We start from the raw sequence: 13,403 nt of genomic DNA, 5'->3' as shown, positions 1-13,403 counted from the left end.
CTAAGAAGTCCACGTGCCACAGCTTAAAAAAAAAAAAAGATCCTGCATGCCGCAACTAACACTCGGCGCAGCCAAAATAAATAAATAATAAATCTTTAAAAAGAAATGCTACAAAAGAAACAAAATAGAGTAATGCAATAGTACCAGGGAAGGGATGCTAATTTAGATTGGGGGCGTGGACAGCAAATGCCTGCCTGAGTACATGGCTTTTTTATGAAAACTTGAATAAGAGTAACAGCCATGTAAAAATCAGGTGTACAACTATCTAGGGAGAGGAAATAGCAAAAGCTCCAGGATAGAAGGGAGCATGGTGTTTCCAATAAATAATAAAGGTCAGTGTGGTAGGAGAGTAGAGGAAGTTAAAGCTTCAGAGGTGAACAAGGGGCAGATCAGCAGGCTGGAAAGGGAGACTATTTCTCAGTGCAATAGGAAGCACTGCTCTCGAAGAGGTTTTATGCAAGACAAAGACAGAATCTGATTTGTATTTGAAAAGGCAAACAGTTATCAACAATATACAAGGCACTACATTAGACATTGTGAAGGGCACCAAGAACTACCACAGAGGGACTTTCCTGGTGGCGCAGTGGTTGGGAATCCGCCTGCTAATGCAGGGGACACGGGTTTGAGCCCTGGTCCAGGAAGCCCCCACATGCCGCTGAGCAACTAAGCCCACGAGCCACAACTATTGAAGCCTGTGCACCTTGAGCCCTTGCCCCGCAGCAAGAGAAGCCTGTGCACCTTGAGCCCTTGCCCCGCAGCAAGAGAAGCCTGCGCACTGCAATGCAGAGTAGCCCCCGCTTGCCACAACTAGAGAAAGCCTGCACGCAGCAACGAAGACCCAACGCAGCCAAAAAATTAATTAATTAAAAAAAAAAAAAGAAAGAACTACCACAGAATGGCATTCGCAAAGTGTGGCTATGGCCTCCTAGAGTTTTACAGTTTCACTCTTTCACGGAACCCCTGAGGTCAAAACTAGTTTCATAATACTACTCAGATTTTATTTGCCTTTTTCACTGTGTTGACATCTGCACTGATGCTGTAAAAGCCAATTGAGGGTAAAGCTGCTAGGTCTTAACACAAATAAGATTTAATACAGAAGCAGATATGAGAATTCATCTGTCTTCTATTAAGCTAGATATTAAGGAGATTATAAAAAGGTAAAACAATACCACTCTTCTAATTATTTGGTTTTAGAAAACTCAGTTATTTTTCATAAAAATATGTTACTTATGTTAATATGAAATGAGTTTGTTATTATTTTTACACTAATCATTAAAATATATTTTTTAAATGTCTCAGTTTTAATTTTAAATACAATACATATAAGTAGACACAACCCACATGAACAGAAACTCTTTGGGGTCCTCAATAATTTTTAAAGTATAAGAGGACAAGATCCAAAAGTTTGAGAGCCTCTGCAATGTAAGATATAAATCCCTCAAGTTTAATTTTAGTTGGGAAAATCAGACATCTTTGCAGTGCAGGTTGTCCTGCCTATTTGGGAGAAAAAAACCCGAACAGTGGAAAATACATCAAAAAGTTTATCTTTGAAGAATAATGGGCTTTATTTGTCTTATGTTATTAAAAGAATCTCTTTAGTAACCCCACACCAATACTTACAATTCTAACACAAAGTTTTTGTATCCAACACTTAATTGGTTACATCATGACACCTTACCTCTTCCTTCTCTAATTTTGCATATTTACGCTCTGCAGCTACATTTTTTTTCTTATTAAAATGAAACTGTACATCTTCTTCGGCTTTCTGTAACTTTCTTTTCTTTTCCTCATATTCTCCTATAAGCTCTCCTGAAGTGCTGATTTCCTCAAAAAACTGCGTTCTTTCTTTGGGTTTTTTCAGTGAAATTGACTCCACAGTTCCCTTTTAAAAATAGTTAAGCACACCAACATATAAAATATAATGATATATTTTCAAAATCATGAATAAAATAAAATACTACAAGCTATTTACCTGAAAAACTAGACAGTTCCGTGCTTTGACTATTATGCCTATCTTTTCTAACTCTGTGATATAAGCAGAACGACTCACAGGACTATCATTAAAACAATATTCTGAGCATCCCCCTAAAATAAAAGAATAAAGGCTGTTATAGGAAGTATAAATACCAGACATATATCAACAACTACTGAAAGCTTAATAAATTTTTTTTCTTACTGAAATAGCCAGTTATGCAATAATATACATGTTAATAAATGCATTTAATCAGTCAACAAATATTGAGTGTCTACTACATGCCAAGGAGTGCTCTACAGTGGTGAACATAACAGATGTCTGACCTCAAGGAGCTTATATCCTAATAATGGAGACAGACAAAAATGAGATATGTAAGTAAAATGACTATCATGCGAGGAAGTGTTAAGTGCTAAGGAGTAAAGTAGAGGTAGGAAGGGGGTGTGGTAGTCTCTGTGTAGGAGAAAGAGGCATTGCAATTTTCAATAGGGTGGTGGAATGGTCTGAATGTTTGTGTCCCCACTAAATTCATATGATGAAATCCTAACCCCAAAGGTGATGGTGTTAGAAGGTGAGGTCTTTGGGAGGTGATTAGGTCATGACAGAGGAGCCCTCATGAATGGTATTAGTGTGCTTATAAAAAGATCCTACAAGGCTCCCTAGTCCCATCCACATGTGAGGATACAATGAAAAGTCTGCACAGAAGAGAGCCTTCATCCAACCATGCTGGCACCCTAAGCTTGTATATTTAGTCCCCAGAACTGTGAGAAATAACTTTCTATAGTTTATAAGCTAAGAAGTCTGTGGTATCTTATTATAATAGCCCAAATGGACTAAGACAGATGAGCTGGGAAGAAGAACAAAGCTGGAGGCATCACACTTCCTGATCTGAAGTTACATTACAAAGCCACAGTAATCAAAGCAGTGTGGTATTGTCATAAAAGCATACAGAACAATGGAATAGAATAGAGAGTCCAGAAAGAAATCTAAGCATCTATAGTTAACTGATCTTCAACAAAGGTGCCAAGAACACACAATGGGGAAGACAGTCTCTTCAATAAATAGTGTTGGGAAAACTGGATATCCACATGCAGAAGAATAAAATTGGACCCTTATACAAAATGGACACCATACACAAAAATTAACTCAAAATGGATTAAAGACTTAAATGTAATACCTGAAACTATGAAACTACTAAAAGAAAACATAGGGGAAAAGCTTCCTGACATTGCTCTGGGCAACCGTTTTTTTGGATATGATACCAAAAGCACAAGCAACAAAAGCAAAAATAGACAGGTGGAATTGTATCAAACTGAAAAGCTTCTACACAGCAAGGGAATCAATCAACAGAGTGCAAAAGGTAACCTACAGAATGGGAGAAAATATTTTGGAACCACGTATCTGACAGGGGTTAATATCCAAAATGAATAAGGAATTCATATAACTCAACAGCAAAAAAACCAAATAACCCAATTTAAAAACGGGCAAAGAACCTGAATAGATATTTCTCAAAAGCTGACATACAGATGGCAAACAGGTATGTTAAAGGGTGCTCAACAGTAGGAATCACCAGCAAAATGCAAATCAAAACCAAAATGAGATATCACCTCAGGCCTATTAGAATAAAAAAGACAAAAGACAAGTGTTGGTAGGATGTGAAGAAAAGGAAACCCTTGAATATTGTTGGTGGGAATATAAATTGGTACAGTCACTATGGAAAACAGTATGAAGATTCCTAAAAGAATTAAAAATAGAACTACCTTATGAGCCAGCAATCCCACTTCTGAGCATATATACAAAAAAAATGAAATCTGTACCTTGAAGAGTTATTTGCACTCCTATGTTCATTGCAACATTATTCCCAATAACTAAGATATGGAAACAACCTAAATGTCTTTCAGTGGATGGCTGGATACAGAAAACGTAGGAATATTATTCAGCCTTAAAAAAGAAGGAAATCCTGCCATTTGTGACATCATGGATGAACCTGGAGGACATTATGGTAGTGAAATAAGCCACATACAGAAAGACAAGTATTGAATGATCTCATCTATATGTGGAATCTAAAACAGTTAAACTCAAAGAAGCAGAGAGAAGAATGGTGGTTGCCAGGGGCTTGGGGGAGGGGGAAATGGGGAGATGCGGGTCAAGGGGTACAAAGTTTCACTTATGCAAGATGAGTAAGTTCTGGAGATCTAAGTATAGCAATGTGACTATGGTTAACAATACTGTAGAGTATAGTTCAAATTTGCTAGGAGGGTAGATCTTAAGTGTTCACACACACACAGAAAATAGTAACCGTGTGAGGTGATACATATGTTAATTAGTTTGATTGTGGCGATTATTTCACAATGTATATTAAAGCATCAAGTTATACAATTTGAACATATACAATTTTTATTTGTCAATTATACCTCAATAAAGATGGGAAAAAATAAATTTATGATGGTTTATTAAGTAAATAGAGTAAGCTAGGGACTGAGATGGAGACTTTTGATAAAAAAAACTCCAAGAAAGTGAGAAAACTAACCAATGAAAATATCTAGGTGATAAAGTGGTGAAATACTTAAATTATGCACTAAGGTATATGTACATAATAATAAGTATTTCTAAAATTATCTGTGATTGAAGTTGAGGAAAGTTAATAAGAGTATTTATACATTAGAACATTAGAACCATGTTGTAGCGGCAGATTGAAAACAACAAAAAACAAAACCAAGAAATGTCTACTTACAGAGGCTCTGTAAACTCCCAGCATAAATAGAAAAAATATATATACATAACTCTCAATCTTGTTTACTCAGGAAATACAGGGATTCATGAATAAATCATAACAAAATACAAAGTCAAATATTTCACACAATTTGCTTTTTGGTGGTAGGAAAAACTTTCTAAACAAACCAAAAATACGCATTTAGTTAGTTCATCACTAGGAAAACCAGATAAACGTAAACAAAGAACCTCAGGAAGGACTTTTATGACATCACTGTCTTTGAGGTAGACTCCCTCCTTCATTTTAACCGAATAACCAGGGAGAAAAACGCTACTTGACAGTAGGGGAATTTGAATAAATATGTCTGCTTAAAGAAAAGTCTGGTGTAGAATCAAACAGGTTCTATTACTTGCTACCCAAGATAAAAAAATACCTCGGATAGTCCTTGCAAATGTTTTCTCTTCTCCACTTTCTTCCACGTATACAATTTTTACACTTGCAGAAGAAGAAACAGGCTTTCCAATATGTGCTCCATGAATAAGTTCTTGAATAGTTTTCACTCTTAAATTAGCTATTTTTTCTCCCATTACAAAACTAAGTGCATCCATTACATTAGATTTTCCTGGGGAAGGAGAGAAAAAGTTATTTATTCTTAATGATAAAAACCCTTGCCCAGAGCCAAAGAAACCAGGCTACCAAGGGCCAATACACGTATCTAAATAGTACTGTCTTTTCTGTATTCAAAATGCATGTGACGGAACAATTTTATGTAGATAACTGGTTTCTATGCAGCTATGGTAGAGTATTAAGTTATCTAAATGTAAGGATCTATACATGGATCTAAGCCCCAGCTCTCTCCCGCTATTAAGTATTATACCATGGCAAATCACTTAACTTCTCTGAATTTCAGTTATCCCCACTTTATAAATTTTAAGTGTCACACATTTAAAAAAAATGGCTACCTCCAGGATTTTCCCAAAGGCTAGACTAGGGTTGCTAGAATATTTATGATTGGTATGTGTTGGTAGTGCAGAAAAGTTATATAGCATGTCCAAGCTTGCTATCTGCTTAAAGTCCTGCTTACAAGGTTAGCTGGCATCATGGGATTGGGATTTGGATTCTGTGAGGGTTTCCACCACTTTCTGATAAGAATGCTTCACTGTGCCTAAACTGTTTATATAAACAATATGATTTATGCTGAATACTTGCTTTCTTTGTAGGAGTCTGGAATTTTGGTATGTGCTAGGCAGAGGTGCTTATGTGACCATTTCCCAATAAAAACCCTGGGGGTTGAGTCTTTAATGAGGTTCTTGGGTAAACAACATCTCACATGTGTTGTCACAAATCGCTGCTGGAGGAATTAAGCCTGTCCTGTGTGACTCCACTGGGGGAGGATTCATGGAACCTTGCACCTGGTTTCCTCAGAGTTCCTCATGTGCCTTTTCCCTTTGCTGAGTTTGCTTTGTTTCCTTTTGCTGTTATGAGTAACAGTCCTGGGTACAACTATATGCTGAGTCCTGGGAGTCCTCCTAGTGAATCACTGAAACTGGGGGTAGTCTTGGGGACTCCCAACTCAAATGGCAAACTGTTCTCCAACCATGAGCCGACAGTTTAAGACAATTTCCAAGGTGCAATGTCATTTCAGCTACTACCATCTGTACTTAATTTTCTTTCTTTTTCACATTCGTTCTCTCATATCCACAAGCAATTTAAATTTCTAGTGCCAAAAGCAGGGAAAGTAACATAAACAAGAGAATACTGCCAATCACTGGAAATATGGCTTAGTTTTAGAAGTTCATGATCTTTCTAAAAAGAACTAGAAGTGGTTAAAAATGCTGCAAATGTATTTAACTAAGTCTCAGTTAACTAACAGGTATGAAACATGGCTTTTTTGGGTTAACTGATAATCTGCAGATTGAGAGCTACTGTAAGATGGTTACATATATAGGACCAAACGAACAATTGAATTATTAAGTCTCACAGTAACAGAATTAAACAGAAACTGGTTTTGGTCAATCCTTATTGAAAGTCTACTTAAAATAAACACTTCCCCATCCACATTCATTCATTACATTAATTCTTTTGTGTGCTAGGTCATAAGGATACAGTAAAAGAACAAGAGAGACACAACTCTGTCTAATGAATGTTATAATCTATTAAGAAAGTCAAACAATAAACAAAAAAGAATTATATATTATAAGTATCATGAGGAAACAAACTGAGTGATGAAATAGACAGTAACTGGGAGAGGTAACTTCAGATAGGATGGTCAGGAAACATTTGTTAAGTGCCTAGCTTAACAACCACCTGTTGGCAAAAATGAATGAATCAATGAACCAAGTTAAGTTTTGTAATGGTCAGAGCAGGAACCTCTGCTATAAATAATTCAAAGCCAACATCAGGAAAATAATAATTCTGGAAGAGTTACCTTTTAGACTATCATTACTTGATGAAGATGAACCAAATATTCAAAGACATAAAAATTACAGTATCACTCTCCCATCTCAAAACCTCAATATTTGCCACTCATTTGCCCTCTTAGCAACAGCTGGTAAGTTCCTTTTTTTAAAAAAATTAATTAATTTATTTATTTTTGCTGTGTTGGGTCTTCATCTCTGTGCAAGAGCTTTCTCTAGTTGTGGCAAGCGGGGGCCACTCTTCATCGCGGTGCACGGGCCTCTCACTATCGCGGCCTCTCTTGTCGCAGAGCACAGGCTCCAGACGCGCAGGCTCAGTAGTTGTGGCTCACGGGCCTAGTTGCTCCAAGGCATGTGGGATCCTCCCAGACCAGGGCTCAAACCTGTGTCCCCTGCGTTAGCAGGCAGACTCTCAACCACGGCGCCACCAGGGAAGCCCCATTAAGTTCCTTTTTAATTTCAGCTCTGCATATCTCTTCCAATCTGCTCCTTCTTCACCATCCTTCTAGTTATTCAAGTACTCCTTACTCCCAAGAGCCTCCTAGCTGGACTCAACCTTCACTCTCTTGCCTCTTCAAATGCATTCATTCATTCTACAAACATTTATAGAACACCTATTGATCAGGCATTCTCCTAAGTACTCAGGCTAAAAAGAAACAGTATGTAGAGTTTTCCCCTAAGGTACTTACAGTGGGGAATATGATCAATTTTTATTGAACCTCATTTTGTGCCAGACACTCCACATCTATTATTTTATTCAGTCTTTGCAATAATCCTGAGAGATAGATATTTAATTTGCATTTCATAAGTTAAAAAGCAGAGGCTCAAAGTCAAACAAATCATGTTTTGGGGTTAGGCGTCTGATTCCAAAATCTATACTCTTCCCACTAAAAGGAGGAAATTATAACTTACTATAGTAAGTTCTAAGATAAAATTAACACAAAGAACTATGAAGCATTTAAGAGAAGCACTAACGACTGGAGACTCTGAGTAGACTCTGCAGGAGATAATTCTGGGCTAAGTTTTAAAGAGTTAAGTAGAAGTTTGGGGAGGCAGTGCTGAAGGTAAACATAACCACTCCAGGAAAAGATGATAGCTTGATCATTAGTACAAATGGGAAAGCAAGGTACCATTCCAGTGAGAAAAGGGTAAGTAATAATATAGAGGTGGAGCAAAGCTTACAAGGTTGGAAATGATAAGAGAGAAATAAACTTCATGCTGAAGATTATGTGACGCCATAAAGGATTTTAGGAATAGCAGTGACGTTTCCAGATACATTTTATAAGGATTTCTGAGATAACAACCCACCAGAAAAATGGGCAAAGAACATAAAAGGGCAATTCAGAGAAACAGAAATACAAAAGGCCCTTAACCATATGAAAAGACACTTGAGCTCAGTCATAATAAGAGAAATGTAAATTAAAACTGTTTTGACTACCATTTCTCACTTACTAGACTGGCAAAAATCCAAAATTTTGAAAACATATTCTTAAACAGGACCTCTCATTAAATTACTGTTGGGAGTACAAAATGATACAACCACTGTGGGGGGTAGTTTGGCAATAGCTAACTAAATTATAACTTAGCTTTTGAACCAGCAATTCCACTTCTGGAAATCTATCTCCCTGATACATGTGCAAAACTACACAATGGCAAATACACAATTATACAATTATAAGTCATTTCTAACAGAAGTAGATTGGAAACAACTTAAGTGTCCAAAAATTAAAGGACCACTTGAAATAACTATGTAACAGCCACACAATGGAGAATTACACAGCAACAAGAGAACAGAAGAGGAAATGGGAAATGAAAAAAGAAAAGTACATAACAGCATATATAGCAAAAAACCAAATACGAACTTTTACTTAAAGAAAAAGTGTGGGGTTGGGAATAACAATACACACATATTTGCTAGCATTTGCATAAAGAAACACTGAAGAATAATCAAGAAATTAATGGTTATGTATAGAAGGTGAAGAAGAGCGGGACACAGAAACTGAGTTGGACCCCTTCTGTTTGCCCCACCCTGCTTCTGCCTTTATCCACAAGCTCTCATGCCTTTGAGCTTCTAGTTGGATTTGGCCAATGGAGAGCCCTGGCAGGAGGGAAGAAGGGAAAAGAGTGAGGTCAGGGTATTTACTTCCCTATTTTCCTCTGTAAGGTGGCTTCTGACTTGCTGTGCCCTTCAACACCAGGTCACTGGCTTTTTTTTTTTTTTTAATTTTTATTTATTTATGGCTGTGTTGGGTCTTCGTTTCTGTGCGAGGGCTTTCTCTAGTTGCGGCAAGTGGGGGCCACTCCTCATCGCGGTGCGCGGGCCTCTCACTATTGCGGCCTCTCTTGCTGCAGAGCACAGGCTCCAGACGCGCAGGCTCAGTAATTGTGGCTCACGGAGCTAGTTGCTCCACGGCATGTGGGATCTTCCCAGACCAGGGCTTGAACCCATGTCCCCTGCATTGGCAGGCAGATTCTCAACCACTGTGCCACCAGGGAAGCCCATCACTGGCTTTTTGAAGTTCCTTGTGGGTTCCTTCCTCTCTGAGCCTTGGGGTGGCAGCAGCTCCACTGCTGCTAGCTGTGTGATCCCTCTATTCCTTGGGATTCCTCTACAGCCCTCCCACACCTTTGTAATTAGTCCCTTTGTAAATAAATCTTCCTCAAACTGCCCTAATTTGAGTGTGCCACTTGTTTCCTGTTGGGACCCTGACAGATACAGGGAGCAGGGGTAGAAGCAAGATTCCTGTGTATACTTTTCCATAGAGTTTTGACCTTTAAAGTATGTATACGCATTCCTGATTTAAAAAAAAAAACCCTAAATTGAAAAAATCCCATAAATGAAAACAATCACAAACAAGTAAACTTAACTGAATATTAAATTGGTAACATAGGCATACTGAGAAATGATTTATTTCAAGGGACTTCAGATCACAGAATTCTGACTGTACATTCTTAGTAGGATCCATTCTGAGAACCAAAAAGAAGTACAAAGGAATTTCAAATTTCCTTCAGTTGCTTTATCATTTATAATGTTATTGGTAGTTTAAGACAGTTTTCTTTATATTTTAAGTTAAAGCAAATAAGTAATTATATTAGTCATATTAGGAAATAAGATTTTCAGAGTAAGAAAAAATATTTACAATGACAAAAAGCAAGGAACAGTGAAAACACAGTTGAAAGTGAATGGAGGGACTTCTCTGGTGGTGCAGTTGTCACGGGTTCGAGCCCTGCTCCGGGAAGATCCCACATGCCGTGGAGCAACTAAGCCCGTGCGCCACAACTACTGAGCCTGCACTCTAGAGCCCACGAGCCACAACTAGTGAGCCCGCATGCCACAACTACTGAGCCCACGCACCTAGAGCCCGTGCTCCGCAACAAGAGAAGCCACTGCAATGAGAAGCCCGTGCACCGCAACGAAGAGTAGCCCCTGCTTGCCACAACTAGAGAAAGCCCGCGCACAGCAACAAAGACCCAATGCAGCCTAATTAAATTTTTTTAAAAAGTGAATGGAAAAATATCAGCATGAACTCAAATTTTAAAAATTACTGTAACATGAAAAGATGTTCAAAATCATATTAGTAATTAGGAAAAAGCAAATCAAAACTATAATGAAATACCACTTCACATCAACTAGGATGGCTAAAAGAAATCACACAAACAATAGCAAACAACTGCTGGTGAAGATGTGGAGAAATCTGAACCCTTATTCATTGACAATGGAAATGTAAAGCCAGACACAAAGGGCCACATATTGTATGATTCCATTTATATAAAATGTCCAGAACAGGCAAATCCATAGCGACAGAAAGTAGATTAGTGGTTGCCAGGGACTGGGTAGAGAGGAGATAATGGGGAATGATTACTAATGGGTACAAGGTTTCTGTTTGGGATAATGAAAATATTCTAGAATTAGATAGTGATGATGGTTATACAACTCTATGAATATACTAAACATCACTGAAGTGTACACTTTAAAAGGATACATTTTATGATATGCAAATGACATTTCAATAAAGCTGTTATTATTAAAAACAAAGAACAAATCTGAAAAAGCACTTTATGCATTTTCTAGCCCCATCCTCTGAAATGACCCAGAACCACTGTTACCCAAATGCACTGAATATTCTAGTTCCCAGATGGTGGTCTTTAATACCTTACCTTCTAAAAAAAACCAGAAATCATTGGAGAAGTGGCTAATTCCAAGTCTGAGGCAGAGAAAATTGAAGATAAGCCTGAAAACTGGGACATCTTACGTTAGAAAGCAAGGAAGCTTTCAAATATTAATGAGGTCATGACCAAAGGACACGGGAGGCAGCTTGAAGGAGCTCCCACTGATTAAAGTTATGAAAATCTGAGCATCAAAAAGAATGATTTTGGTGGATTAAAAACACAGTGTACCGGGCTTCCCTAGTGGCACAGTGGTAAGAACCTGCCTGCCAATGCAAAGGACACGGGTTCGAGCCCTGGCTCGGGAAGATCCCACATGCCGCGGAGCAACTAAGCCCGTGCGCCACAACTAATGAGCCTGAGGTCTAGAGCCCGCAAGCCACAACTACTGAGCCCACATGCCAACATGCCTGTGTGCCTAGAGCCCGTGCTCCGCAACAAGAGAAGCCACGACAATGAGAAGCCTGCACACCGCAACAAAGAGTAGCCCCCACTCACCACAACTAGAGAAAGCCTGCGCACAGCAATGACGACCCAACACAGCTAAAAATAAATAAATTTATAAAAAAACAAAACAAAACACACTGCACCAATGAAAATCCAGGTGTCCTTTTTTTTTTCTTTTTTAACAGTATCCACCTTGTGAGCTGCTCAGTTTTCTCTGCTTCTCCTTGCTCAAGAGTAGGACAGAAGCGAATACATCTGTGAAGCAAAACGAGTGTCTTCAGCTGAGCAGGCAGCAAGAAAGGGAGGATCACATGGGAAGTTCTTCAATGCCTGATTAAGCTGTGCCAAGTTCAGAAAAAGTTTGCTGACCCCTGCTCTAGACTCAGAAATGGAATGTTGCATAGATGACCAGAGAGAAAAATAACAGGATTTAAAAGAAAGGTGAAGACAGCAGAAGCAAGAACAACTACAATCCTGCAGCCTGTGGAACAAAAACCACATTCACGGAAAGATAGACAAGATGAAAAGGCAGAGGGCTATGTACCAGATGAAGGAACAAGATAAAACCCCAGAAAAACAACTAAATTAAGTGGAGATAGGCAACCTTCCAGAAAAAGAATTCAGAATAATGATAGTGAAGATGATCCAGGACCTCGGAAAAACAATGGAGGCAAAGATCAAGAAGATGCAAGAAATGTTTAACAAAGACCTAGAAGAATTAAAGAACAAACAAACAGAGATGAACAATACAATAAGTGAAATGAAAACTACACTAGAAGGAATCAATAGCAGAATAACTGAGGCAGAAGAACAGATAGGTGACCTGGAAGTCAGAATGGTGGAATTCACTGCTGCGGAACAGAATAAAGAAAAAAGAATGACAAGAAATGAAGACAGCCTAAGAGACCTCTGGGCCAACATTAAACGCAACAACATTCGCATTATAGGGTCCCAGAAGGAGAAGAGAGAGAGAAAGGACCTGAGAAAATATTTGAAGAGATTATAGTTGAAAACTTCCCTAACATGGGAAAGGAAATAGCCACCCAAGTCCAGGAAGCACAGAGAGTCCCATACAGGATAAACCCAAGGAGAAACATGCCAAGACACATAGTAATCAAATTGGCAAAAATTATGGCAAAAATTAAAGACAAAGAAAAATTATTGAAAGCAGCAAGGGAAATACGACAAATAACATACAAGGGAACTCCCATAAGGTTAACAGCTGATTTCTCAGCAGAAACTCTACAAGCCAGAAGGAAGAAGCATGATATACTTAAAGTGATGACAGGGAAGAACCTACAACCAAGATTACTCTACCCGGCAAGGATCTCATTCAGATTCAATGGAGAAATCAAAAGCTTTACAGACAAGCAAAAGCTAAGAGAATTCAGCACCACCAAACCAGCTCTACAACAAATGCTAAAGGAACTTCTCTAAGTGGGAAACACAAGAGAAGAAAAGGACCTACAGAAACAAACCCAAAACAATTAAGAAAATGGTCTTAGGAACATACGTATCAATAATTACCTTAAACATGAATGGATTAAATGCTCCAACCAAAAGACACAGGCTTGCTGAATGGATAAAAAAACAAGACAGCATATATATGCTGTCTACAACAGACCCACTTCAGACCTAGGGACACATACAGACTGAAAGTGAGGGGATGGAAAAAGATATTCCATGC

General features: G+C 38.3%; 1 protein-coding gene across 2 annotated transcripts in view; it reads right to left on the bottom strand.

The window, feature by feature from the left end:
• The window catches only part of SMC1B (structural maintenance of chromosomes 1B), an 87,082-nt gene that overhangs the window by 63,204 nt on the left and 10,475 nt on the right, over nucleotides 1–13,403 (bottom strand). Inside the window, exons 1-4 of one of the 2 annotated variants that reach the window (XM_032645350.1) lie at nucleotides 7,114–7,171; nucleotides 5,119–5,307; nucleotides 1,973–2,085; nucleotides 1,679–1,882 (exon numbers count right to left, since the gene is read on the bottom strand). In XM_032645350.1, coding sequence (XP_032501241.1) covers nucleotides 1,679–1,882; nucleotides 1,973–2,085; nucleotides 5,119–5,293 — 492 coding nt within the window. In that variant the 5' untranslated portion in view covers nucleotides 5,294–5,307; nucleotides 7,114–7,171. Of the gene's footprint in view, nucleotides 1–1,678; nucleotides 1,883–1,972; nucleotides 2,086–5,118; nucleotides 5,308–7,113; nucleotides 7,172–13,403 lie in introns of those variants that run through there. The other variant, XM_032645349.1, reaches the window with a different exon arrangement.

This window comes from Phocoena sinus, chromosome 10 (assembly GCF_008692025.1).
Source record: "Phocoena sinus isolate mPhoSin1 chromosome 10, mPhoSin1.pri, whole genome shotgun sequence".
Lineage (NCBI taxonomy): Eukaryota > Metazoa > Chordata > Mammalia > Artiodactyla > Phocoenidae > Phocoena > Phocoena sinus.
This window is presented reverse-complemented; position numbering and strand designations above follow the sequence as displayed.